Source organism: Bufo bufo, chromosome 7 (genome assembly GCF_905171765.1).
Source record: "Bufo bufo chromosome 7, aBufBuf1.1, whole genome shotgun sequence".
NCBI classification, from domain to species: Eukaryota; Metazoa; Chordata; class Amphibia; order Anura; family Bufonidae; genus Bufo; species Bufo bufo.
In genome coordinates, this window is record NC_053395.1 from 91,204,266 (window position 1) to 91,229,601 (window position 25,336).

At 43.9% G+C, this 25,336-nt stretch overlaps 1 protein-coding gene across 1 annotated transcript in view; it reads right to left on the bottom strand.

Moving 5' to 3' along the window:
* The window catches only part of TMEFF2 (transmembrane protein with EGF like and two follistatin like domains 2), a 1,600,560-nt gene that overhangs the window by 535,166 nt on the left and 1,040,058 nt on the right, over nt 1-25,336 (bottom strand). Inside the window, exon 6 of the mRNA XM_040440620.1 lies at nt 14,949-15,097. Coding sequence (XP_040296554.1) covers nt 14,949-15,097 — 149 coding nt within the window. The remainder of the gene's footprint in view (nt 1-14,948; nt 15,098-25,336) is intronic.

The window sequence follows — 25,336 nt, forward strand, 5'->3', positions numbered from 1 at the left end:
CACCACTGGAACAGGCCACTGTCACACATTTAGGCCCAGGCACCCAGGCAGACGAGAGAGGTCCCGTAACAGAGAATCTGGCCTTATGTCAGCGCAGAATCTGTCTTCATGTCATAGCAGAGAATCAGGCTTCACGTCACCCACCACTGGAACAGGCCACTGTCACATATTTAGGCCCATGCACCCAGGCAGAGGAGAGAGGTCCCATAACAGAGAATCTGGCCTTATGTCAGCGCAGAATCTGTCTTCATGTCATAGCAGAGAATCAGGCTTCACGTCACCCACCACTGGAACAGGCCACTGTCACATATTTAGGCCCAGGCACCCAGGCAGAGGAGAGAGGTCCCGTAACAGAGAATCTGGCCTTATGTCAGCGCAGAATCTGTCTTCATGTCATAGCAGAGAATCAGGCTTCACGTCACCCACCACTGGAACAGGCCACTGTCACACATTTAGGCCCAGGCACCCAGGCAGAGGAGAGAGGTCCTGTAACAGAGAATCTGGCCTTATGTCAGCGCAGAATCTGTCTTCATGTCATAGCAGAGAATCAGGCTTCACGTCACCCACCACTGGAACAGGCCACTGTCACACATTTAGGCCCATGCACCCAGGCAGAGGAGAGAGGTCCTGTAACAGAGAATCTGGCCTTATGTCAGCGCAGAATCTGTCTTCATGTCATAGCAGAGAATCAGGCTTCACGTCACCCACCACTGGAACAGGCCACTGTCACATATTTAGGCCCAGGCACCCAGGCAGAGGAGAGAGGTCCCGTAACAGAGAATCTGGCCTTATGTCAGCGCAGAATCTGTCTTCATGTCATAGCAGAGAATCAGGCTTCACGTCACCCACCACTGGAACAGGCCACTGTCACACATTTAGGCCCCGGCACCCAGACAGAGGAGAGGTTCATTCAACTTCGGGTTGCCCCGCAATATAATGGTAAAATGAAATTAAAAATAGTATTGAATGAGGAAGTGCCCTGGAGTAGAATAATATATTGTTAAGGTTAGGTAGTTAATATCTAATCTGCACAAGGGATGGACAGGTCCTGTGGGATCCATGCCTGGTTCATTTTTATGAACGTCAGCTTGTCCACATTGGCTGTAGACAGGCGGCTGCGTTTGTCTGTAATGACGCCCCCTGCCGTGCTGAATACACGTTCAGACAAAACGCTGGCCGCCGGGCAGGCCAGCACCTCCAAGGCATAAAAGGCTAGCTCTGGCCACGTGGACAATTTGGAGACCCAGAAGTTGAATGGGGCCTTAACCATCAGTCAGTACGTGGAGGGGTGTGCACAGGTACTGTTCCACCATGTTAGTGAAATGTTGCCTCCTGCTAACACGTTCCGTATCAGGTGGTGGTGCAGTTAGCTGTGGCGTGTTGACAAAACTTTTCCACATCTCTGCCATGCTAACCCTGCCCTCAGAGGAGCTGGGCGTGACACAGCTGCGTTGGCGACCTCTTGCTCCTCCTCTGCCTTCGCCTTGGGCTTCCACTGGTTCCCCTGTGACATTTGGGAATGCACTCAGTAGCGCGTCTACCAACGTGCGCTTGTACTCGCGCATCTTCCTATCACGCTCCAGTGTAGGAAGTAAGGTGGGCACATTGTCTTTGTACCAGGGATCCAGCAGGGTGGCAACCCAGTAGTCCGCACACGTTAAAATGTGGGCAACTCTGCTGTCGTTGCGCAGGCACTGCAGCATGTAGTCGCTCATGTGTGCCAGGCTGCCCAGAGGTAAGGACAAGCTGTCCTCTGTGGGAGGCGTATCGTCATCGTCCTGTGTTTTCCCCTTAGCCACGCACCAGTGATGGATACAGGAAACGAGGTAGCAGGTGTGGACTAATGGATTCTAAGCAGCGGTGCCCTTAATGGAATAGGTTCAAATTCCTTAATGCAAAATAAAAAGAAAGACGGGTACCGTGCTAATACTACAGCAATATATGAAGATATTAATAACTATAACCCAAAAGAAAGAGAAATAGTTCGTAATCTGCAGCAGAGAAAAAAAGGCGCAAGTTCATATTATATCAATACATAGACGGAGCACACTAGTCCCAATACAGCTCGTGGATTATTAGCAGCCGTTCAAGGCTTTTCAAAAGCACACCCGGCTGCTCTGTGTCTAATGTTCCACCTGCAATGAGTCTGTTGTCCGCCTGCAATGGACCTGTTGTCCGCCGCAAATATATAATGAAATGAAGCTTTGCCTTGAATCATCCACCACACCGACCGCTTACTCCAAACCGGTCTGGATTACCTTAATGAAGGACAGAAAAAGATGGTGCAATACCCTCAAGGTACGTAAGTAACAAAGTTTATTCTACTTACAAGAAAGCAGATTTTCACAAGCATATAAATCGCCCGACCCGGGTTTCGCACTTAGCTTCGTCAGGGGCTGCGGTACAGACACCGCCAAGGTAAACAGTTAAATAGCAATCCTTGACCCCGGAACAAGTACGGACTTCCGTTTGTCAGGCAATGTGTTAAAACATTGTAAAACAATAAATATTAAAAAGGCTGGAGTTCGCTCTAATGGCTAGCATATCAGCATGATTTAAAACAACAGTAAGATACAATCAATATAAAATAATATTAAATAATGTCAATGCCTGCTTACAAACATTAAAACAAAAATATATAACTCTCATAATATATTACATTCTAAGAGATCAAACCATACAGACAGATTTAATATCCCATTCAATGTTATGTCCATGAGGTTGCAATGTATTAATTTCATAAATCCATTGGGCCTCCCTTTTATTAATCTGTGTTGCGGGATTACCTCCCCGCCAATGGCGTTTCACCAATTCCACACCACAAAATTTGAGGCCCGTGGGGTCTTTTTGATGGAACTTTTTATAATGTGCGGAAACACTATGGGTCTCAAGACCCTTTCTAATATTTTTAATATGTTCCGCAACTCGGACTTTTAATTTCCTCAATGTTCTCCCTATATACTGGAGGCCACAAGGACACTCCAGCATATATATAACTCCCATCGACTCACAAGAAATATTTCCACTAATCTTTTTAGAGGAAGCTTTGGAGGTAGACACAATCTCATCTTTTCTGCTCATTTTTTTATCTTCTTTTGAGCGATTTCTGCAACATGCACAGAAACCGCACCAAGTGAAGCCATTGCGCAATTTAGGTGTATCTGTAGATTCTTTCACATAGCTATGTACAATGCGGTTTCTAACCGTGGGGGCTCTTCTGAATATAAAAGGCGGCTTTTTGGGGATAAGTTCTCCTATTACTGGATCATTTAGCAGAACCTTCCAATTATTTAGGATTATTCTTTTAATATGAGGGCAATTAATAGAATAAGTAGTTGAAAAAGCAAACTTATATTTTTCTTTATTCTGTATTTTATATTCTTCAGGCATCTTATCTTTAGTACCTATATTTTCCAACTTAATTTGTCTCTGGGATTGATTCAATAACTAGCCGTATATCGGAATATATAGATTTATTTTTACAGAAATATGTGATCACTACACCGTCTTATCTACGGGATACTGGACATATTTTGGAGGTTTTAAAAGGGGTAAATAACATTCCCGAAAATGCTTTCCTGATGACACTAGATGTCACTTCATTATATACCATTATACCTAATGATATAGGCATGGAAGCAATCAAATTTTATTTGAATAGGGATGATCAAATGAGTGAAGAACAAAGAATTTTTATTTTGGACTGCATACAATATTGCCTAGGGCATAATTACTTCTGGTATGATGAGAGTTACTTTCTACAGGTGTCTGGTGTGGCGATGGGTGCGAAATTCGCACCCAGCTTCGCCAATTTATTTATGTCCTATTGGGAACAGTTCAATATTGACCGGATAATTAATGTAGAGATGGAGGGTGGCAGCCTCCAACTATGGAGAAGGTACATAGATGATTGCATTGGTATCTGGTACGGGTCGGAGATGGGGTTAATGGGGTTTATATCCCAAATTAATTTTAATAAGTGGAACATCCATTTCACCCATGATGTTAGTAGAAATACTATACACTTTCTAGACCTTGAGATCAGGGTAGATGAGAGAAAGATAACTACTGTCACTTATTTTAAACCCACTGACCGCAACGGATATATTGAAAGAAGTAGTTGCCATCACGAACCGTGGATCTGTAATGTGCCGAAGGGACAATTGAAACGCATAAAAAGGAATTGTACCACTATTGAGGATTATGAGAAACAAAGTGACACCATAGTAAACAGATTTGTAGAAAAGGGATATAAAAAGGAAGTTCTAGAAAACCAGAAGGAAGAAATTAAGTTGGAAAATATAGGTACTAAAGATAAGATGCCTGAAGAATATAAAATACAGAATAAAGAAAAATATAAGTTTGCTTTTTCAACTACTTATTCTATTAATTGCCCTCATATTAAAAGAATAATCCTAAATAATTGGAAGGTTCTGCTAAATGATCCAGTAATAGGAGAACTTATCCCCAAAAAGCCGCCTTTTATATTCAGAAGAGCCCCCACGGTTAGAAACCGCATTGTACATAGCTATGTGAAAGAATCTACAGATACACCTAAATTGCGCAATGGCTTCACTTGGTGCGGTTTCTGTGCATGTTGCAGAAATCGCTCAAGAGAAGATAAAAAAATGAGCAGAAAAGATGAGATTGTGTCTACCTCCAAAGCTTCCTCTAAAAAGATTAGTGGAAATATTTCTTGTGAGTCGATGGGAGTTATATATATGCTGGAGTGTCCTTGTGGCCTCCAGTATTTAGGGAGAACATTGAGGAAATTAAAAGTCCGAGTTGCGGAACATATTAAAAATATTAGAAAGGGTCTTGAGACCCATAGTGTTTCCGCACATTATAAAAAGTTCCATCAAAAAGACCTCACGGGCCTCAAATTTTGTGGTGTGGAATTGGTGAAACGCCATTGGCGGGGAGGTAATCCCGCAACACAGATTAATAAAAGGGAGGCCCAATGGATTTATGAAATTAATACATTGCAACCTCATGGACATAACATTGAATGGGATATTAAATCTGTCTGTATGGTTTGATCTCTTAGAATGTAATATATTATGAGAGTTATATATTTTTGTTTTAATGTTTGTAAGCAGGCATTGACATTATTTAATATTATTTTATATTGATTGTATCTTACTGTTGTTTTAAATCATGCTGATATGCTAGCCATTAGAGCGAACTCCAGCCTTTTTAATATTTATTGTTTTACAATGTTTTAACACATTGCCGGACAAACGGAAGTCCGCACTTGTTCCGGGGTCAAGGATTGCTATTTAACTGTTTACCTTGGCGGTGTCTGTACCGCAGCCCCTGACGAAGCTAAGTGCGAAACCCGGGTCGGGCAATTTATATGCTTGTGAAAATCTGCTTTCTTGTCAGTAGAATAAACTTTGTTACTTACGTACCTTGAGGGTATTGCACCATCTTTTTCTGTCCTTCATTAAGGTAATCCAGACCGGTTTGCAGTAAGCGGTCGGTGTGGTGGATGATTCAAGGCAAAGCTTCATTTCATTATATATTTGCGGCGGACAACAGGTCCATTGCAGGCGGACAACAGACTCATTGCAGGTGGAACATTAGACACAGAGCAGCCGGGTGTGCTTTTGAATAGCCTTGAACGGCTGCTAATAATCCACGAGCTGTATTGGGACTAGTGTGCTCCGTCTATGTATTGATATAATATGAACTTGCGCCTTTTTTTCTCTGCTGCAGATTACGAACTATTTCTCTTTCTTTTGGGTTATAGTTATCAATATCTTCATATATTGCTGTAGTACTAGCGCGGTACCCGTCTTTCTTTTTATTACGCACCAGTGATGGGCCCGAGCTGCTTTGGGTGCCACCCCGCTGTGAACATGCTTCATCCTCATCCTACTCCACCTTCTCCTCATCCTCGTCCTCCTCGTCCTCCAGTAGTGGGCCCTGTCTGGCCACATTTGTACCTGGCCTCTGGTGTTGCAAAAAACCTCCCTCTGAGTCACTTCGAAGAGACTGGCCTGAAAGTGCTAAAAATGACCCCTCTTCCTCCTCTTCCTCCTGGGCCACCTCCTCTTCCATCATCGCCCTAAGTGTTTTCTCAAGGAGACATAGAAGTGGTATTGTAACGCTGATAACAGCGTCATCGCCACTGGCCATGTTGGTGGAGTACTCGAAACAACGCAACAGGGCACACAGGTCTCGCATGGAGGCCCAGTCATTGGTGGTGAAGTGTGTCTCATCCACAGTGCGACTGACCCGTGCGTGCTGCAGCTGAAACTCCACTATGGCCTGCTGCTGCTCGCACAGTCTGTCCAGCATATGCAAGGTGGAGTTCCACCTGGTGGGTACGTCGCATATGAGGCGGTGAGCGGGAAGGCCGAAGTTACGCTGTAGCGCAGACAGGCGAGCAGCGGCAGGGTGTGAACGCCGGAAGCGCGAACAGACGGCCCGCACTTTATGCAGCAGCTCTGACATGTCGGGGTAGTTGCGAATGAACTTCTGCACCACCAAATTCAGCACATGCGCCAGGCAAGGGATGTGCGTCAAACCGGCTAGTCCCAGAGCTGCAACGAGATTTCGCCCATTATCGCACACCACCAGGCCGGGCTTGAGGCTCACCGGCAGCAACCACTCGTCGGTCTGTTGTTCTATACCCCGCCACAACTCCTGTGCGGTGTGGGGCCTGTCCCCCAAACATATGAGTTTCAGAATGGCCTGCTGACGTTTACACAGGGCTGTGCTGAAGTTGGTGGTGAAGGTGTGTGGCTGACTGGATGAGCAGGTGGAAGAAGAGGAGGAGGAAGCTGAGTAGGAGGAGGAGGAGACAGGAGGCAAAGAATGTTGCCCTGCGATCCTTGGCGGCGGAAGGACGTGCGCCAAACAGCTCTCCGCCTGGGGCCCAGCCGCCACTACATTCACCCAGTGTGCAGTTAGGGAGATATAGCGTCCCTGGCCGTGCTTACTGGTCCACGTATCTGTGGTTAGGTGGACCTTGCCACAGATGGCATTGCGCAGTGCACACTTGATTTTATCGGACACTTGTTTGTGCAGGGAAGGCACGGCTCTCTTGGAGAAGTAGTGGCGGCTGGGAACAACATACTGTGGGACAGCAAGTGACATGAGCTGTTTGAAGCTGTGTGTGTCCACCAGCCTAAATGACAGCATTTCATAGGCCAGTAGTTTAGAAATGCTGGCATTCAGGGCCAGGGATCGAGGGTGGCTAGGTGGGAATTTACGCTTTCTCTCAAATGTTTGTGAGATGGAGAGCTGAACGCTGCCGTGTGACATGGTTGAGATGCTTGGTGACGCAGGTGGTGGTGTTGGTGGTACATCCCATGTTTGCTGGGCGGCAGGTGCCAACGTTCCTCCAGAGGCAGAGGAAGAGGCCGAGGCGGCGGCAGCAGCAGCAGAAGAGGCCGAGGCGGCGGCAGCAGCAGAAGAGGCCGAGGCGGCGGCAGCAGCAGAAGAGGCCGAGGCGGCAGCAGCAGAAGAGGCAGCAGGGGGAGCCTGAGTGACTTCCTTGTTTTTAAGGTGTTTACTCCACTGCAGTTCATGCTTTGCATGCAGGTGCCTGGTCATGCAGATTGTGCTAAGGTTCAGAACGTTAATGCCTCGCTTCAGGCTCTGATGGCACAGCGTGCAAACCACTCGGGTCTTGTTGTCAGCACATTGTTTGAAGAAGTGCCATGCCAGGGAACTCCTTGAAGCTGCCTTTGGGGTGCTCGGTCCCAGATGGCGGCGGTCAGTAGCAGGCGGAGTCTCTTGGCGGCGGGTGTTCTGATTTTGCCCACTGCTCCCTCTTTTGCTACGCTGTTGGCTCGGTCTCACCACTGCCTCTTCCTCCGAACTGTGAAAGTCAGTGGCACGACCTTCATTCCATGTGGGGTCTAGGACCTCATCGTCCCCTGCATCGTCTTCCACCCAGTCTGGATCCCTGACCTCCTGTTCAGTCTGCACAATGCAGAAAGACGCAGCAGTTGTTACCTGTGTTTCGTCATCATCAGAGACGTGCTGAGGTGGTATTCCCATGTCCTCATCATCAGGAAAAATAAGTGGTTGTGCGTTAGTGCATTCTATCTCTTCCACCCCTGGGGAAGGGCTAGGTGGATGCCCTTGGGAAACCCTGGCAGCAGAGTCTTCAAACAGCATAAGAGACTGCTGCATAACTTGAGGCTCAGACAGTTTCCCTGATATGCATGGGGGTGATGTGACAGACCGATGGGCTTGGTTTGCATGCGCCATCTGTGCGCTTTCTGCAGAAGACTGGGTGGGAGATAATGTGAACGTGCTGGATCCACTGTCGGCCACCCAATTGACTAATGCCTGTACCTGCTCAGGCCTTACTATCCTTAGAACGGCATTGGGCCCCACCAAATATCGCTGTAAATTCTGCTGGCTACTGGGACCTGAGGTAGTTGGTTCACTAGGACGTGTGGCTGTGGCAGAACGGCCACGTCCTCTCCCAGCACCAGAGGGTCCACTAACACCACCACGACCATGTCCACGTCCGCGTCCGCGTCCCTTATTAGATGTTTTCCTCATTGTTCCCGTTCACCACAATTTTGAGAATGGCAAATTTGGGAATAGTTTTTCAACCCAGAAAAAAAAATTTGATTTTACGGTCACTACAAATAACTTGACCAGCTAAAACAGTTCAGATTTGGTTGAATAGAGATGTGAGGCCTGTTTTTTTTTTGCGCTGTGTGACAGGTATAGGTTTAATCACAGAATCAGACTTCTATCAGCGCGGTAGCGTGTGTCTTAGGTTTTTCTGAATGGCACTATCAGCACCTTCAATGTAAGATATCCTTTTTGGGATAGATTTCAAGTAGGCCTCAAATACCAGAAACTAGTTATTTTGAGAATGGCAAATTTGGGAATAGTTTTTCAACCCAGAAAAAAAAAAGTGCTTTTACATTCACTACAAATAACTTGACCAGCTAAAACAGTACAGATTTGGTTGAATAGAGATGTGAGGCCTGTTTTTTTTTGCGCTGTGTGACAGGTATAGGTTTAATCACAGAATCAGACTTCTATCAGCACGCTAGCGTGTGTCTTAGGTTTTTCTGAATGACACTATTCAGCACCTTCAATGTAAGATATCCTTTTTGGGATAGATTTCAAGTAGGCCTCAAATACCAGAAACTAGTTATTTTGAGAATGGCAAATTTGGGAATAGTTTTTCAACCCAGAACAAAAAGTGTGCTTTTACGGTCACTACAAATAACTTGACCAGCTAAAACAGTTCAGATTTGGTTGAATAGAAATGTGAGGCCTGTTTTTTTTTGCGCTGTGTGACAGGTATAGGTTTAATCACAGAATCAGACTTCTATCTGCACGGTAGCGTGTGTCTTAGGTTTTTCTGAATGGCACTATCTGCACCTTCAATGTAAGATATCCTTTTTGGGATAGATTTCAAGTAGGCCTCAAATACCAGAAACTAGTTATTTTGAGAATGGCAAATTTGGGAATAGTTTTTCAACACAGAAAAAAAAATGTGCTTTTACGGTCACTACAAATAAATTGACCAGCTAAAACAGTACAGATTTGGTTGAATAGAGATGTGAGGCCTGTTTTTTTTTGCGCTGTGTGACAGGTATAGGTTTAATCACAGAATCAGACTTCTATCAGCACGGTAGCGTGTGTCTTAGGTTTTTCTGAATGACACTATTCAGCACCTTCAATGTAAGATATCCTTTTTGGGATAGATTTCAAGTAGGCCTCAAATATCAGAAACGAGTTATTTTGAGAATGGCAAATTTGGGAATAGTTTTTCAACCCAGAAAAAAAAAAGTGCTTTTACGGTCACTACAAATAACTTGACCAGCTAAAACAGTACAGATTTGGTTGAATAGAAATGTGAGGCCTGTTTTTTTTTGCGCTGTGTGACAGGTATAGGTTTAATCACAGAATCAGACTTCTATCTGCACGGTAGCGTGTGTCTTAGGTTTTTCTGAATGACACTATCAGCACCTTCAATGTAAGATATCCTTTTTGGGATAGATTTCAAGTAGGCCTCATATACCAGAAACTAGTTATTTTGAGAATGGCAAATTTGGGAATAGTTTTTCAACCCAGAACAAAAAGTGTGCTTTTACGGTCACTACAAATAACTTGACCAGCTAAAACAGTACAGATTTGGTTGAATAGAAATGTCAGGTCTATTTTTTAGGCGCTGGGTGACAGGCTCAACTTGCCCCTGATGTAGTATATGGCCAAAAAATAACCACACTGTTGATGGTTAAATGCACTTGGGTGACACAGGCTCAGCCTGCACCAGATGTAGTATATGGCCAAAAAATAATCAGACTGTTGATGGTTAAATGCACTTCGGTGACACAGGCTCAGCCTGCAGCTGATGTAGTATATGGCCAAAAAATAACCAGACTGTTGATGGTTAAATGCACTTCGGTGACACAGGCTCAGCCTGCAGCTGATGTAGGATATAGCACAAAATAACCACACTATCGATGGTTAAATACACTTGGTGATAGCTCGTGCTGGCGCACCACAAGTCACAAAATGGCCGCCGATCACCCCAGAAAAAAAGTGATCTAAAAACGCTCTGGGCAGCCTCAAAAAAGTGAGCAAGTCAATAATAGCACTTCAATGATCCACAGCTGCAGATCGATCACAGAATGAAGTCTTTTGGAGGAGTTAATCTGCCTAATCTCGCCTTAACGTCGCAGCTGCAACCTCTCCCTATGCTTGAATCAGCAGAGTGACGTGCAGCTCTACGTGACCCAAGCTTATATAGAGGCTGGGTCACATGCTGCACTGGCCAATCACAGCCATGCCAATAGTAGGCAAGGCTGTGATGGCCTCTTGGGGCAAGTAGTATGACGCTTGTTGATTGGCTGCTTTGCAGCCTTTCAAAAAGCGCCAAGAAAACGCCGAACACCGAACCCAGACTTTTACGAAAATGTTCGGGTTCGGGTCCGTGTCACGGACACCCCAAAATTCGGTACGAACCCGAACTATACAGTTCGGGTTCGCTCATCCCTAGTTGCTATCAGTCAGGAATTGGCCCAGAAGTTGATTGAGAGCATGCCCAGTCGAATTGCAGAGGTCTTGAAAAAGAAGGGCCAAGACTGCAAATACTGACTCTTTGCATAAATGTCATGTAATTGTCGATAAAAGCCTTTGAAACGTATGAAGTGAGTGTAATTATATTTCACTACATCACAGAAACAACTGAAACAAAGATCTAAAAGCAGTTTAGCAGCAAACTTTGTGAAAACTAATGTTTGTGTCATTCTCAAAACTTTTGGCCACGACTGTACAAAACATCTATGACACAGGGGATGTGCTGCTGATAACTGTGCATCTTTCATTCTGAAAAAAAAAATGCAAATCTGTCATAAAATTGGCATTTGTTCATTAGTTGGATCTACGATTATACGGGGCAATTATCAGGAGCTAGCATTTGGAACAAAAATGTGAGTTCAGCACAGCATCTTCTTAAAACATAATTCTTTATTGGTCACTTTAAAAGTCTATAAGGTGCATACATGATCAGCTATATGTTTCAGATGATCGCATCCATGGCATGCGATTGTCGGAAATGCGTAGCTGATCATGTATGCACCTTATGGACTTTTATACTGACCAATAAAGAATGATGTTTTAAGAAGATGCTGTGCTGGGCCCACTTCAAATAGTATTTTACCATTCAGGAGGGCCTTTCTTGTGAACCGTCTTGGATTCCTGGAATCCGGACCATTAATGGTGGAGTGGTGAGTTGGACAACATTCCTTTCTCTTTCTTTTGGTGTCAAATTAATAGAACCTTTACTCTAGATTCAATTGTAAAATCCATCATGAGACAAAAAGAGCTAAAAACAGATTATCAACTTATCACTAAGAAATCAGGTTACAGCTGCTTCCCATAAATATCTAAAGATAGGGAAATTGGAGCAGCGAGCAGCTACAGAGAGATAGAAAAGCAGTGGTGCCACATCTATCTTCCTTTTATTTTATGGAAGCAATGAGACACACATAATCCATGCAGAACGGTGCATGTATACATGGTGTCTTCCTTTCTGGTGTACAGATTGTGGAGAAGGGGTGACCCATAAATAAATAAACTTTTCATATGTCATAAATGCCCCAGATGTAAATAGTCCTCCAAGTTTTATTGTGACCTTGGAGATTATTTTGATCTGACAATGTTGACTACAGACCAAAACAGGTAATTGTCACGGCTGAGGATGGGGAAAACCCTCAGCCGTGCGATGCCCGATGATGTTATGGCTGCTCGGCCAGGACAACAGGATTAGGGAGCAGGTCACCTCCTACAGCGTCCCTAACCTGACCCTAACTCCTAGCTGCACGGGCCGACCTGAGTGCACACAGACAAACAAAAGTGCCACGCACACAAACTTCGAGGCAACCGCACCCATAACTGTTGTCCGCGGCAACCACACTTGAGGCAAACGAGATTATGCCACCAGCTGCGGTTGACAACAACAACCCAAACCGCGGGCAACTGTATGCGGCTCCCAAGGAGTCACGGCCATAAACATGGTCGTGACACTCCCACCCCTCAAAGCCCCCCCCCCACCAAAAAACGAAAACTAGTGAGGGACTCACACAAGGGGATGGGAGAAAGGAACGTCCACTCTCGGGAAATGGTTCCCACAAAGTCGCTGCCAGCTGCATCCTCTCCCAGCACACACTGGGCCAGTCCAACGAGGCCTGCAGCCAGCCACACCGACACAGGAAGAGAACCACTGAGAATGGACGAGGGGACTCTCCACTCACGTCCCCACTCCAGTCGCTGCCAGCAGACACTCCTACCCAGCACGCAGCCGGACCACAAACGGAATGCTGCCAGCAAACGACCAGAGATGGGAACATGGAGAGGGACGAGGGATCACCAACACGGACACGAAAGGTAAGGTGGCGGGGAATAAGCCACCAACCGTGCGTGTACGGTGATCCCCCCGGAACTCCCTCCCTCCGGAGAACGCGCATGCAGGCCACAAGAGGATGGCACTGCATGCTGCACCCTCTTTCGAAGGTGTGCACCCGCACACCAAACAACCACAAACGGTGCAATAAAATCAGGGGACACCAAGACAGAACACGGTGAGGAAATGGCGGGGAAAAGCCACTCACCGTGCCGACAGCGGCGAAACCCCCATAACGCTCTCCCTCTGGAGAACGCACATGTACCCCATCCGCAGACGGCGGTACAAGCTTCTTCCTCTTTCGAGGGAAGGCCACGTGAGGAGCCATTGTGGTCATACTGTCACGGCTGAGGATGGGGAAAACCCTCAGCCGTGCGATGCCAGATGATGTTATGGCTGCTCGGCCAGGACAACAGGATTAGGGAGCAGGTCACCTCCTACAGCGTCCCTAACCTGACCCTAACTCCTATCTGCACGGGCCGACCTTTAAGGTAGGAGGACCCGTGCGCAGGAACCTCGGATCCCTGTCTCACCCTCCGGCAGGTCCCTGGACTAGGAGTCAAGATAAGACAACCTGTTCCTTCTGAATACGGAGGAACAGGGGTCTCAATGGCCAAGCTGCAAGGAACAAGGGAACTAAAACAGACTTACGGATATGGCAGGCGAACTAAATAGTTCCACCTACCTGCCACAGCCTTGCTGACTGGATCCCTGAGCACACAGGAATCCAGATCTATAAGCTGCACAAAACAACATAGGAAAGGAAAACATCAAATAGACATCACACATAAACTTGACATAAACTTAAATGTGACATAATGTTTATGATCACAAGGGTGGCTCTCACTGGCAGGTAGAATACAACAGGAGGCTGCTCCAGCTAAGCATGGCTGAAGCAACCTTCAGACCTGAGATAACAGTGAGGCTATATAGGCCAAGAAGCCACACCCAACAGTCGGACACACCCAGTGACTCACAGACACACTGGAAAGGGAGTTAACCCTTCCAGCACCAGGGAAGGGAAACATAAATAAAAAGGGAAAGTGTCCAACTCAGTAACACACTGTGGGTGTTGCCGCAGGCAACGACATGGGTGGCAACCATGTCCTGGGAGTCAGCCCGAAGGCCGGTACACTGCCACCACATGTACACAATGCAACCAAATGTTGCCACGGGCAACCACAGTGAGGAGAAGATGTAAGTGCACACCACACAAAACACACAGAGTGCACACAGAAATACAAAAGTGCCACGCACACAAACTCCGAGGCAACCGCACCCATAACTGTTGTCCGCGGCAACCGCACCTGAGGCAAACGAGATTATGCCACCAGCTGCGGTTGACAACAACAACCCAAACCGCGGGCAACTGTATGCGGCTCCCAAGGAGTCACGGCCATAAACATGGTCGTGACAGTAATGCATCCCTGTTTTAAAGTCATGATCAATTACATACATCCTTGGCAGAAAAAGGTGATTTGATTTACTGATGGTACATTATGATGGAATTCTCTTTTAATTCTTAAATATTTAGAGGGCAGCCATATTCTCATGGCCCCTGTTGACATTTTTTTTTTACAGCATACTTTGCCATACTGTATAATAGAGGTGCTATCATTGAAATCCTGCTTTCTAATAGTAATGGCTGCCAACACTGTCACCAAGGTGCATGGCACAGGCTGAAAAGTAATGTATGCGTGCTAGTGTTTTGAGAGGTTCAGCAGCCATTGAAAGCAATTGGATAAATATGACTGATTTGAGCTCAGTGTCCTTTATGAAATTCACACATTACTGTAGTTTATGGGAGTGGCATAAAGTGACAGGGTCTCTTTAAGTTTGTTTCTAGTTGCATTGATGAAACAATACATTAGAACCACATCATTCCTATCATGCATTGCTGTATTGTGCTGTAACAAGCCATTCTATGTAATAAGACATGATACACTGAATATGTTACCGAAAGACTAACCAATCATTTAGCAATATCTTAGAAATTCTGTCTGCAGAAAAAATGAAAAACTGTCTTCAAAATGAGTTTTGCTACAGGCATTACCTTGACATCGACCCAAATAATTGACTTCAATTTTCTCCTGTTTCTGGCACGATGCCTCTTTGATTTGACATGGATTATCGTAAGATTTCCCATCGGAAGCACAAACTGGATTGAAACTGATGTGGGAGCAGTCAATGTTACACACACACCTAGAAAATCACAAAAGTAAAGTATTTTAAAATACAAACTGCAAGACTAAAACAAGTTACTGCAAACTTTGCTTTAGTTTTATCAATTAGAAAGAAAATGTCAAAGTTTTATTTTTATTATTGAGCAGCATTTTCTATGTGTACCCCTCTGGATTCTAAGGGCTTGTAACGAGCAAGTGGAGAGAATTCAATATTAATATACAAGGGACAGTCATCAGTAATTAAGACATTTTTTATGTACTGTAAATACAATTTTCCCTTCTTATCAGATACAGTCATGGCCGTAAATATTGGCACCCCTGAAATTTTTCAAGAAAATTAAGTATTTCTCACAGAAAAGTATTGCAGTAACACATGTTTTGCTAATTAACCTACAAAAACCTCTCTGTCTAGACTAGACAGAATATCGTTCCACCTGTATGGCATCCAATATAGTATTAAACAAGCAAGTGGAGATAATATATCAAAGTATCAATTTATTATCAAATATAAAATATGGGGAAAAGACAGGATGGTACACAGTATACAGAGAAGCAAAGGGCAGTTAATACAGTTAATGAATTATAGCCCTCTTTTTACCTGACAGCCACCTAGTGCTTATTGCCTTGTGGATATACATGTGAATGCAATTGTATTAACTGCCCTTTGCTTCTCTGTATACTGTGTACACATGTTTTGCTATACACATGTTTATTCCCTTTGTGTGCATTGGAACAAAACCAAAAATGAAAGGGAAAAAAAGCTAATTGGACATAACTCCAAACTCCAAAAATGGGCTGGACAAAATGATTGTCACCCTTTCAAAATTGTGGATAAATAAGATTGTTTCAAGCATGTGATGCTCCTTTAAACTCACCTGGGCAAAGTAAGAGGTGTGGGCAACAGTGGCGTCGCTATAGGGGGGCAAGGGGGGGCAATTGCCCCCCCCAGGTCATTCCTTGCCCCCCCGGGTGCCCCCCCTGCTGAATCGCTAACTCTAATAGTAATAATCGTTCGCTGCAGTGCGGCTGCTGCTGCGCCGGCACTACTGACCTCAGTGTCAGTGATTAAAGTTAACTGTTAAAGTGTACACAGTCACACACCACCACAGATACATACACAGACAGTCGTCTGCTACTCGAGTCACAGGGGGGTGGCGTTCGGACCCAGCGGACTCGTGGATGCGGAGGCAGAGAGTGCAGGGCGGGCGCAGGCTGGCCGAGTGTGGCAGCCGCAGAGACGAGTTGATGACTTGACGTCACGGTCGCTCGTCAACAAGTAAGCTGCGCTCCTGCATGCCTTCCCGATTCCCGCCCGCGCGAACAGACTTTGCAAACTGCTGCGCTCGCGCTTGCCAAGTGAAGTCAAGTGCCACCACTAGTGTGTGAGTAGTAGTGAGTGATAGATCATAGACTAAAGTTCTAACTGAGTGCCTGCCTGCCTTCAATGTTCTCTCTGCTCCTGCACGGTCTGGACCTCTGCTAGGCTAGCTAGTGCTACTACTAGTTAGTGACTTCTTCTTTAAGACTGTTGTGACTTGAGCCAGCGGCTGTCTGAGCCTCAGGCCCTCAGCCTGGCCCTGACCTCACCTGGCTGTCTTCTACTACAGGTGCCCGGCCCCACTGTCTATTGCTAGACGGCCTAGCCCCAGCTTGGACTGTCAGGAGAGGAGGAGGACAGCAGGACTGGAGACTGGAGACAGGAGTGGACTCGACTGTGGCATTGCAACCTCTCAACTCTGCCTGGCCCTATAGAAAAGAAAAAGTAAGAATAAAAACAAAGTTTTAAAAAAAAGTATGTACCCTTACCCCCACTACCTCGACTTATGGCCTGCCCTGAGCCCTCTCTCCTGCTTGGTTTGCACCAGGCCCCTCCTCAACCTGTTCCTGATACGGTTAGCCCTATAACTTAGGGTATCATGGTACATTATACAGGGGTAATATAACTAAGGACCCCTGTATAATGTCCCCACTCCCCCTGATAGCACTGTACCCTTGTATAATGTACCCTGATGATACCCCTTAGTTATAATATTACCCATAATGTCCTCTGACTGATACCCCTCAGTTATATAACTAAGGGTAATCAGGGTACATTATACAGGGGGTATTATAACCAAGGGGTGTCAGGGTACATTATACAGGGGGTAATATAACATTTATATTACCACCGTTCCACCATATAATGCCTGATAGGCCTCCTGAGTTATATTACCCTTGTATAATTATGTACCCGGATACCCCTTAGTTATATGATCTCGGCGGGGTCATATAACTAAGGGGTATCAGGGTACATTATTATACAGGGGTAATATAACTCAGGAGGCCTATCGGGCATTATACGGTGGTAATATAGCTTACATTACCCCTGTATAATGTCCCATGATGTCCCTCCTCAGTTATATTACCCTTGTATAATTATGTACCCGGATACCCCTTAGTTATATGATCTCGGCGGGGTCATATAACTAAGGGGTATCAGGGTACATTATTATACAGGGGTAATATAACTCAGGAGGCCTATCAGGCATTATACAGTGTTAATATAGCTTACATTACCCCTGTATAATGTCCCACGATAGCCCTCCTCAGTTATATTACCCTTGTATAATGTACCCTGATACCCCTCAGTTATATTACCCCTGTGTAATGTACCCTGATACCCCTCAGTTATATTACCCTTGTATAATGTACCCTGATACCCCTCAGTTATATTACCCCTGTGTAATGTACCCTCATATCCCTTAGTTATATTATATAACTAAGGGGTATCAGGGTGCATTATACAGGGGTAACATAACTAAGGAGTTCTATCCCATCAGGGACGTAATACAGGGGTAATGTAAGCTATATTACCCCTTTATAATGTCTGATAGCCCTCCTCAGTTATATTACATCCAAAGTACCCTGATGCCCTTTAACTATATTACTCCGGCGCCAGGGGCGTAGCTGCAGGGGAAGCGGCTGCTTTAGTATTTTTCAGTAGTATGATTAGCTGGTGAAAATTATTAGTGCCCCCCCCATTTTTGACTATGTATCTTCTGTGCCCCCCCCTATATATTGATCCTAGAGTCGCCACTGGTGGGCAATATAAAAATCACACATGAAAGCAGATAAAAAGGAGAGAAGTTCACTTAGTCTTTGCACTGTGTGTCTGTGTGCGCCACACTAAGTATGGACAACAGAAAGAGGAGAAGAGAACTGTCTGAGGACTTGAGAACCAAAATTGTGGAAATATATCAACAATCTCAAGGTTACAAGTCCATCTTCAGAGATCTAGATTTGCCTTTGTCCACAGTGCGCAACATTATCAAGAAGTTTGCAACCCATGGCACTGTAGCTAATCTCCCTCAGCGTGGACGGAAGAGAAAAATTGATGAAAGGTGTCAACACAGGATAGTCCAAATGGTGGATAAGCAGCCCCAAACAAGCTCCAAAGATATTCAAGCTGTCCTGCAGGCTCAGGGAGCATCAGTGTCAGCGCGAACTATCCGTCAACATTTAAATGAAATGAAATGCTATGTCAGGAGACCCAGGAGGACCCCACTGCTGACAAAGAGACATAAAAAAGCAAGACTACATTTTTCAAAAATGAACTTGAGTAAGCCAAAATCCTTCTGGGAAAAAGTCTTGTAGACAGATGAGACCAAGATAGAGCTTTTTGGTAAAGCACATCATTCTACTGTTTACCAAGAACGGAATGAGGCCTACAAAGAAAAGAACACAGTACCTACAGTGAAATATGGTGGAGGTTCATTGATGTTTTGGGGTTGTTTTGCTGCCTCTGGCACTGGGTGCCTTGAATGGGTGCAAGGCATCATGAAATCTGAGGATTACCAATGAACTTTAGGTCGCACTGTAGAGGCCAGTGTCAGAAAGCTGGGTTTGCGTCCGAGTTCTTGGGTCTTCCAGCAGGACAATGACTCAGGACATAAGTAAAAAAGCACCTAGAAATGGCAACAAAGCACTGGAAAGTTCAAAAGTGGCCAGCAATGAGTCTGGATCTAAATCCCATTGAACACCTGTGAAGAGATCTTAAAATTGCTGTTGGGAAAAGGTGCCCTTCCAATAAGAGAGATGTGAAGCAGTTTGCTAAGGAAGAGTGTTCCAAAATTCCGGGTGAGAGGTGTCAGAAGCTTATTGATGGTTATAGGAAGCAACTGATTTCAGGTATTTTTTTCAAAGGGTGTGCAACCAAATATTAAGTTAAGGGTGCCAATAATTTTGTCCAGCCCATTATTGGAGTTTGGTGACATTATGTCCAATTTGCTTTTTTCCTCCCTTTTTGGGTTTTGTTCCAATACACACAAAGGGAATAAATATGTGTATAGCAAAACATGTGTTACTGCAATACTTTTATATGAGAAATACTTCATTTTCAGGGGTGCCAACATTTATGGCCATAACTGTATATTCTTGATTACTACACACTATTGCCAATCTTGTACCTGCAGATAATGACTAACTCTAAAGACCCTTTTACATGGGCTGATGATTGGGGTAATTATCAAGACTTCTTAGGAAGGTTTGTTCCAGATAATTGCCCTGTGAAATGTTGCTGCAGATGACTCAATGAACAAGCAAGCTGATTCCCTCAGTGAAAGCATCATTGATGCAGACACTAAAATCCTTTCTAGGCAGCAGATCATAGGGATAAGCAATTTCTGTAAAGATCACCTGTCCATATACAGATATATGATATAATGATTCATACAGCTGCCACCTCCTCTGACAAACAGACTGCTTGTTCCTGATAAATCCTACAGAGCCAAACCATATAAAGGAGCCTTTAAAGAGTACCTTTCACCAGAATAAAACATCTAACCTAAGTATACAGATATGGAGAGCGGAGCCCAGGGATCCCCGTGCACTTACTGTTATACCTGGGCGCCGCTCCGTTCGCCCGGTATAGCCTCCGGTATCTTCGTAGTTAGGCTCCACCCAGGGGAACCTGACGGCATCTCTTTCTCCTATGCTGTAGCGCTGGCCAATCGCAGCGCTCAGCTCATAGCCTGAGAGTTTTTTTTTTCTCTCAGGCTATGAGCTGAGCGCTGTGATTGGCCAGCGCTACAGCATAGGAGAAAGAGACGCCGGCAGGTTCCCCTGGGTGGAGCCTAACTATGAAGATACCGGAGGCTATACCGGGCGAACGGAGCGGAGCCCAGGTATAACAGTAAGTGCAGGGAGATCCCTGGGCGCCGCTCTACATGTCTGTATAGTCAGTTTAGATGTTTTATTCTGGTGAAAGGTCCTCTTTAAAGGGTATGTGTAATCAGAAAATTACATTATTTAAATCTCATTTTTATGTTTAATATAGTTTAAAAGAACTTTTGGTTGTGTTATTTTAAATTTCCATGTCAATATCTATAATTAAACAAAAAAATGAAAATCCTGCAGTTTTTGCACTGACCACTAAGCCTAATAATTGGTGCCACTTTTGGTCTGTACATATGACTTTACTGTAGTTCTTATCTGTACACAGAGGTGATATTATTACAGGCAGGATTAGAATGACAGATAAGACAGGATCCACCATTAGGTGACTGTCAAAGCGTATCTATTCCTTCCTTGTACAATGACTTCTGCACAGGTCACAGAGCATGCTCAGAAAACTCTCCCATAGAAGTCAATGAGGTCCCCTCCAGACCATTGTGTCTATAGACCATGGGGCTGCTGTAAAACTGTTTTCTTAATGCTTTCTAAATGCTGTTAAGAACAGCTGAGGCAGTATGGCAGCCCACATAATCATGTTCAGATAATAGGATAAAAAATCTGCAATCAGAAAATAAATTACAAAAACAGATTAGAAAAAAGGAGATATGTTACTGTTAAATAATATGTGATTGATATTTAATATAAAGTATGTATTACACTACACAGTGACACCATTTATAGTGATACACAAGGGTGATGGGAGGTCTGTATGGGAAAGTCAAGACCTATATTTGAAGTCTACTATATATGACAATGTATAAGCCCATACATTAGTAAAGACAGACCTGTATCTATGGTATAAATGACTGACAGGGACAGACAAGGGGTGGTCTTCTTACACTCACTCTCAAGTCTGTTGGGGGTTGTGTTTGTTGGCTAGAGAAGAAGAGCCTTGAGAAGAGGATTCCTGACCTTTAACAATGATACTTCAAGGACTATCAACATTCACTCATGGACAATAGATTAAGACTTTTCCTAAACTATTTATGTAAGTAATCAACTCTTATGAAGACTGAAAATAAATCACATTATTAATTTTTTATATAACTCTTGTTGAATCCAGGTGATAAGTCCTCCAGGTGTTCTTTACGCCAAATAAGCATTACCAAATCAGGTTGATATATTTTTCATACATAAATATATTACACTTGGAGACATATTACAATTGGCGAGCTACCATACCGCACATTGAAGCTTGAAGAGGGGGAAGAGATAACTCAAAAAATAATTATCAAGCTTTAATAAGTCGGAGAATCTAAGAAGAAACATCTAAAGAAGGTCAACAAGTGCCAGACGTACCAAGACGTGCTGATGACAGAAGCCCAGCCTTGAATCTACTGAGGTTGTGAGTATGGAAATAATACATTCTATTGCTGATAAGAGTAGATTACGTTTAAGCCTAGTGAAAAGTACGATTTGCAGAAGATATGGTTTGATTTATATACAGAATGTGAAAAGGAAAACAAGCGTATTTTAGTCAGAAAAGAGACAGAGAAAATAAGGAATATTTTCCATATGCTGAAGGTCTTTCACAGACTATTGTCAGATAATTATACTAGTGAAGTTCCAACCACAGATGCTGCGATCTATAAAGATGCATCAATTGAGGGTGGAATTGGCAATAAAGTAGAGGAAAGTAAGAATAATAAGGATTAGAGTTGAGCGGACACCTGGATGTTCGGGTTCGACGGGTTCGGCCGAACTTCAGAAAAATGTTCAAGTTCCGGACCCGAACTTGACCCCGAAACCGAAACCCCATTGAAGTCTATGGGGACCCGAACTTTTGACTACTAAAATGGCTGTAAACATGTCATGGAAAGGGCTTGAGGGCTGCAAATGGCATCAAAATGTGGTTAAGAGCATGGCAAGTGCTCTGCAAACAAAAGTGGATAGGGAAATGACTTTAAATAACATAAAATACGTAAAAAAAATAATATAATAATCGTGATCTAGGAGGACGAGGTCCATATGGAGTAGGAGGTTGAGGAGGCGGTGGATGTGGCGGTGTAGGTGGAAGAGGCGGTGGAGGAGGTAGCCTACACAGTTTTTTGGTTTTAAATGTATTTTTTTTTTTTTAATTAGGGTACACCCCAAATCATTAGGAAATATAACCTGTGATAACCCCCTCCAGTCGTGCTAAACACACGCTCAGACAATACACTGGCTGCAGGGCAGGCCAGCACCTCCAAGGCATAAAGGGCAAGCTCAGGCCATGTGCCCAATTTGGAGACCCAGAAGTTGAAGGGGACAGACCCATCATTCAATACGTGTAGGCGTGTGCACATATACTGCTCCGCCATGTTGATAAGATAAGATAAGATAAGATAAGATGCCTTTATTGTCACTGTACAATACAATGTAATACAATGTACAATACAATGAAATGTTGTTTGGAGCAATCCTAGATGCCATGGACAGAGGAACAAGAACTGACATTTAAACTAAAGCATTACAAAAAAAAACAAAAAAAACATTGCACTAGAAAGCATTACTATTCACGTCCCCGTGTTGCACATCCCCGTGATGTCCACGATCCAATTAGATATCTTCTCTATCAACTTTCTATGTTATTTTATGCGCCTACCATGGTGATCACGGGTGGTGTGGATTCAGGGTTCCAGGCCGGAGAGGGAGCCTGAGAAAGGGATATCACATCCAAAGGAGGTCAATGGATGAAATTAAATGTAATCGAGCGGAAATATGGGACAAAGTATTGAAACATAAGCTTCCAAGTTAAGGAGGGGGCGCGCGGCAATTACCTCGACTCGGGGAGGTAGTGACAATAAATAACCATACAGGACTCTTAAGATTCCCTGTTATTGGAATGATTAATTAAAAATTACAGGGAATGTCACTGCGGTATTTTGGATTAGGAAACCTTAGACAGGAGAGGCCCTGCTTTGTTGACTCTAGATAACTTCTGCCTGATCGCACGTCCCTGTGATGTCCACCATCCATTTGGAAATCTTCTCTATCAACTTTCGATGCTCTTTTCTGAACCAATCATGTTGATCATGGTTATCGGCGAATCAGGGTTCCACCCCGGAGAGGGAACGTGAGAAAGAGAGACCACATCCAAGGGAGATAAATGGATGAAATTTTATTTTGATCAAGCGGAAATATGGGAAAAGTTATTGAGGTGCAAATGTGGGACAAATTATTGAAGCACAAATATGGGACAAATTATTGAAGCGCAAATGTGGGACAACTTGTTAAAGTTTAACCACCTCAGCTCAGCTCCCCTAGCTTAAACCCCCTTAATGACCAGACCACTTTTTACAATTCTGCACTACACTACTTTCACGGTTTATTTCTCGGTCATACAACTTACCACCCAAATGAATTTTACCTCCTTTTCTTCTCACTAATAGAGCTTTCATTTGGTGGTATTTCATTGCTGCTGACATTTTTACTTTTTTTGATATTAATCAAAATTGACCGAAATTTGTGCAAAAAAATGACATTTTTCACTTTATGTTGTAAAAATTTTCAAATATAACTACATTTCTATATAAATTGTTCTCAAAATTTATTGTTCTACATGTCTTTGAAAAAAAAAAATGCAATAAGTGTTTATTATTTTTTTTTTCTTACAAAGTCTCATATTCCACTAACTTGTGACAAAAAATAAAATTTTACATGAACTCACCATACCCCTCACGAAATACCTTGGGGTGTCTTCTTTCCAAAATGGGGTCACTTGTGGGGTATTTATACTGCCCTGGCATTTTAGGGGACCTAAAGCGTGAGAAGTAGTTTGGAATCCAAATGCATAAAAATGCCCTGTGAAATCTTAAAAGTACTCATTGGAATTTGGGCCCCTTTGTGCACATAGGCTGCAAAAAAGTGTCACACATGTGGTATCGCCGTACTCCGGAGAAGTAGGGCAATGTGTTTTGGGGTGTATTTTTACATATACCCATACTGTGTGAGAGAAATATCTCTGTAAAAGACAACTTTTCCCATTTTTTTTATACAAAGTTGTCATTTTACAGAGATATTTCTCTCACCCAGCATGGGTATATGTAAAAATACACCCCAAAACACATTGCCCTACTTCTCCTGAGTACGGCGATACCACATGTGTGACACTTTTTTGCAGCCTAGGTGCGCAAAGGGGCCCAAATTCCAATGAGTATCTTTTAGGAGGGCATTTGGATTCCAGACTTTTTCTCACGCTTTAGGGCCCCTAAAATTCCAGGGCAGTATAAATACCCCACATGTGACCCCATTTTGGAAAGAAGACACCCCAAGGTATTCCGTGAGGGGCAAGGCGAGTTCATAGAAGTTTTTTTTTTTTTTGGCACGAGTTAGCGGAAATTGATTTTTTTTCTTTTTTTCTCACGAAGTCCCCCTTTCCGCTAACTTGTGACAAAAAGTTCAATCTTTCATGGACTCAATATGCCCCTTAGCGAATACCTTGGGGTGTTTACTTTCCGAAATGGGGTCATTTGTGGGGTGTGTTTACTGTTCTGGCATTTTGGGCGGGGCTAAATTGTGAGCAACCCTGTAAAGCCTAAAGGTACTCGTTGGACTTTCGGCCCCTTTACGCACCTAGGCTGCAAAAAAGTGTCACACATGTGGTATCGCCGTACTCAGGAGAAGTAGGGCAATGTGTTTTGGGGTGTAGTTTTACATATACCCATGCTGTGTGTGAGAAATATCTATGTAAAATGACAACTTTGTATAAAAAAATGGGAAAAGTTGTCTTTTACAGAGATATTTCTCTCACACAGTATGGGTATATGTAAAAATACACCACAAAACACATTGCCCTACTTCTCCTGAGTACGGCGATACCACATGTGTGAGACTTTTTTGCAGCCTAGGTGCGCAAAGGGGCCCAAATTTTAATGAGTACTTTTAGGATTTCACAGGGCATTTTTTATGCATTTGGATTCCAAACTACTTCTCATGCTTTAGGTCCCCTAAAATGCCAGGGCAGTATAAATACCCCACAAGTGACCCCATTTTGGAAAGAAGACACCCCAAGGTATTCCGTGAGGGGCATGGCGAGTTCCTTAAATTTTTTTTTTTTTGGCACAAG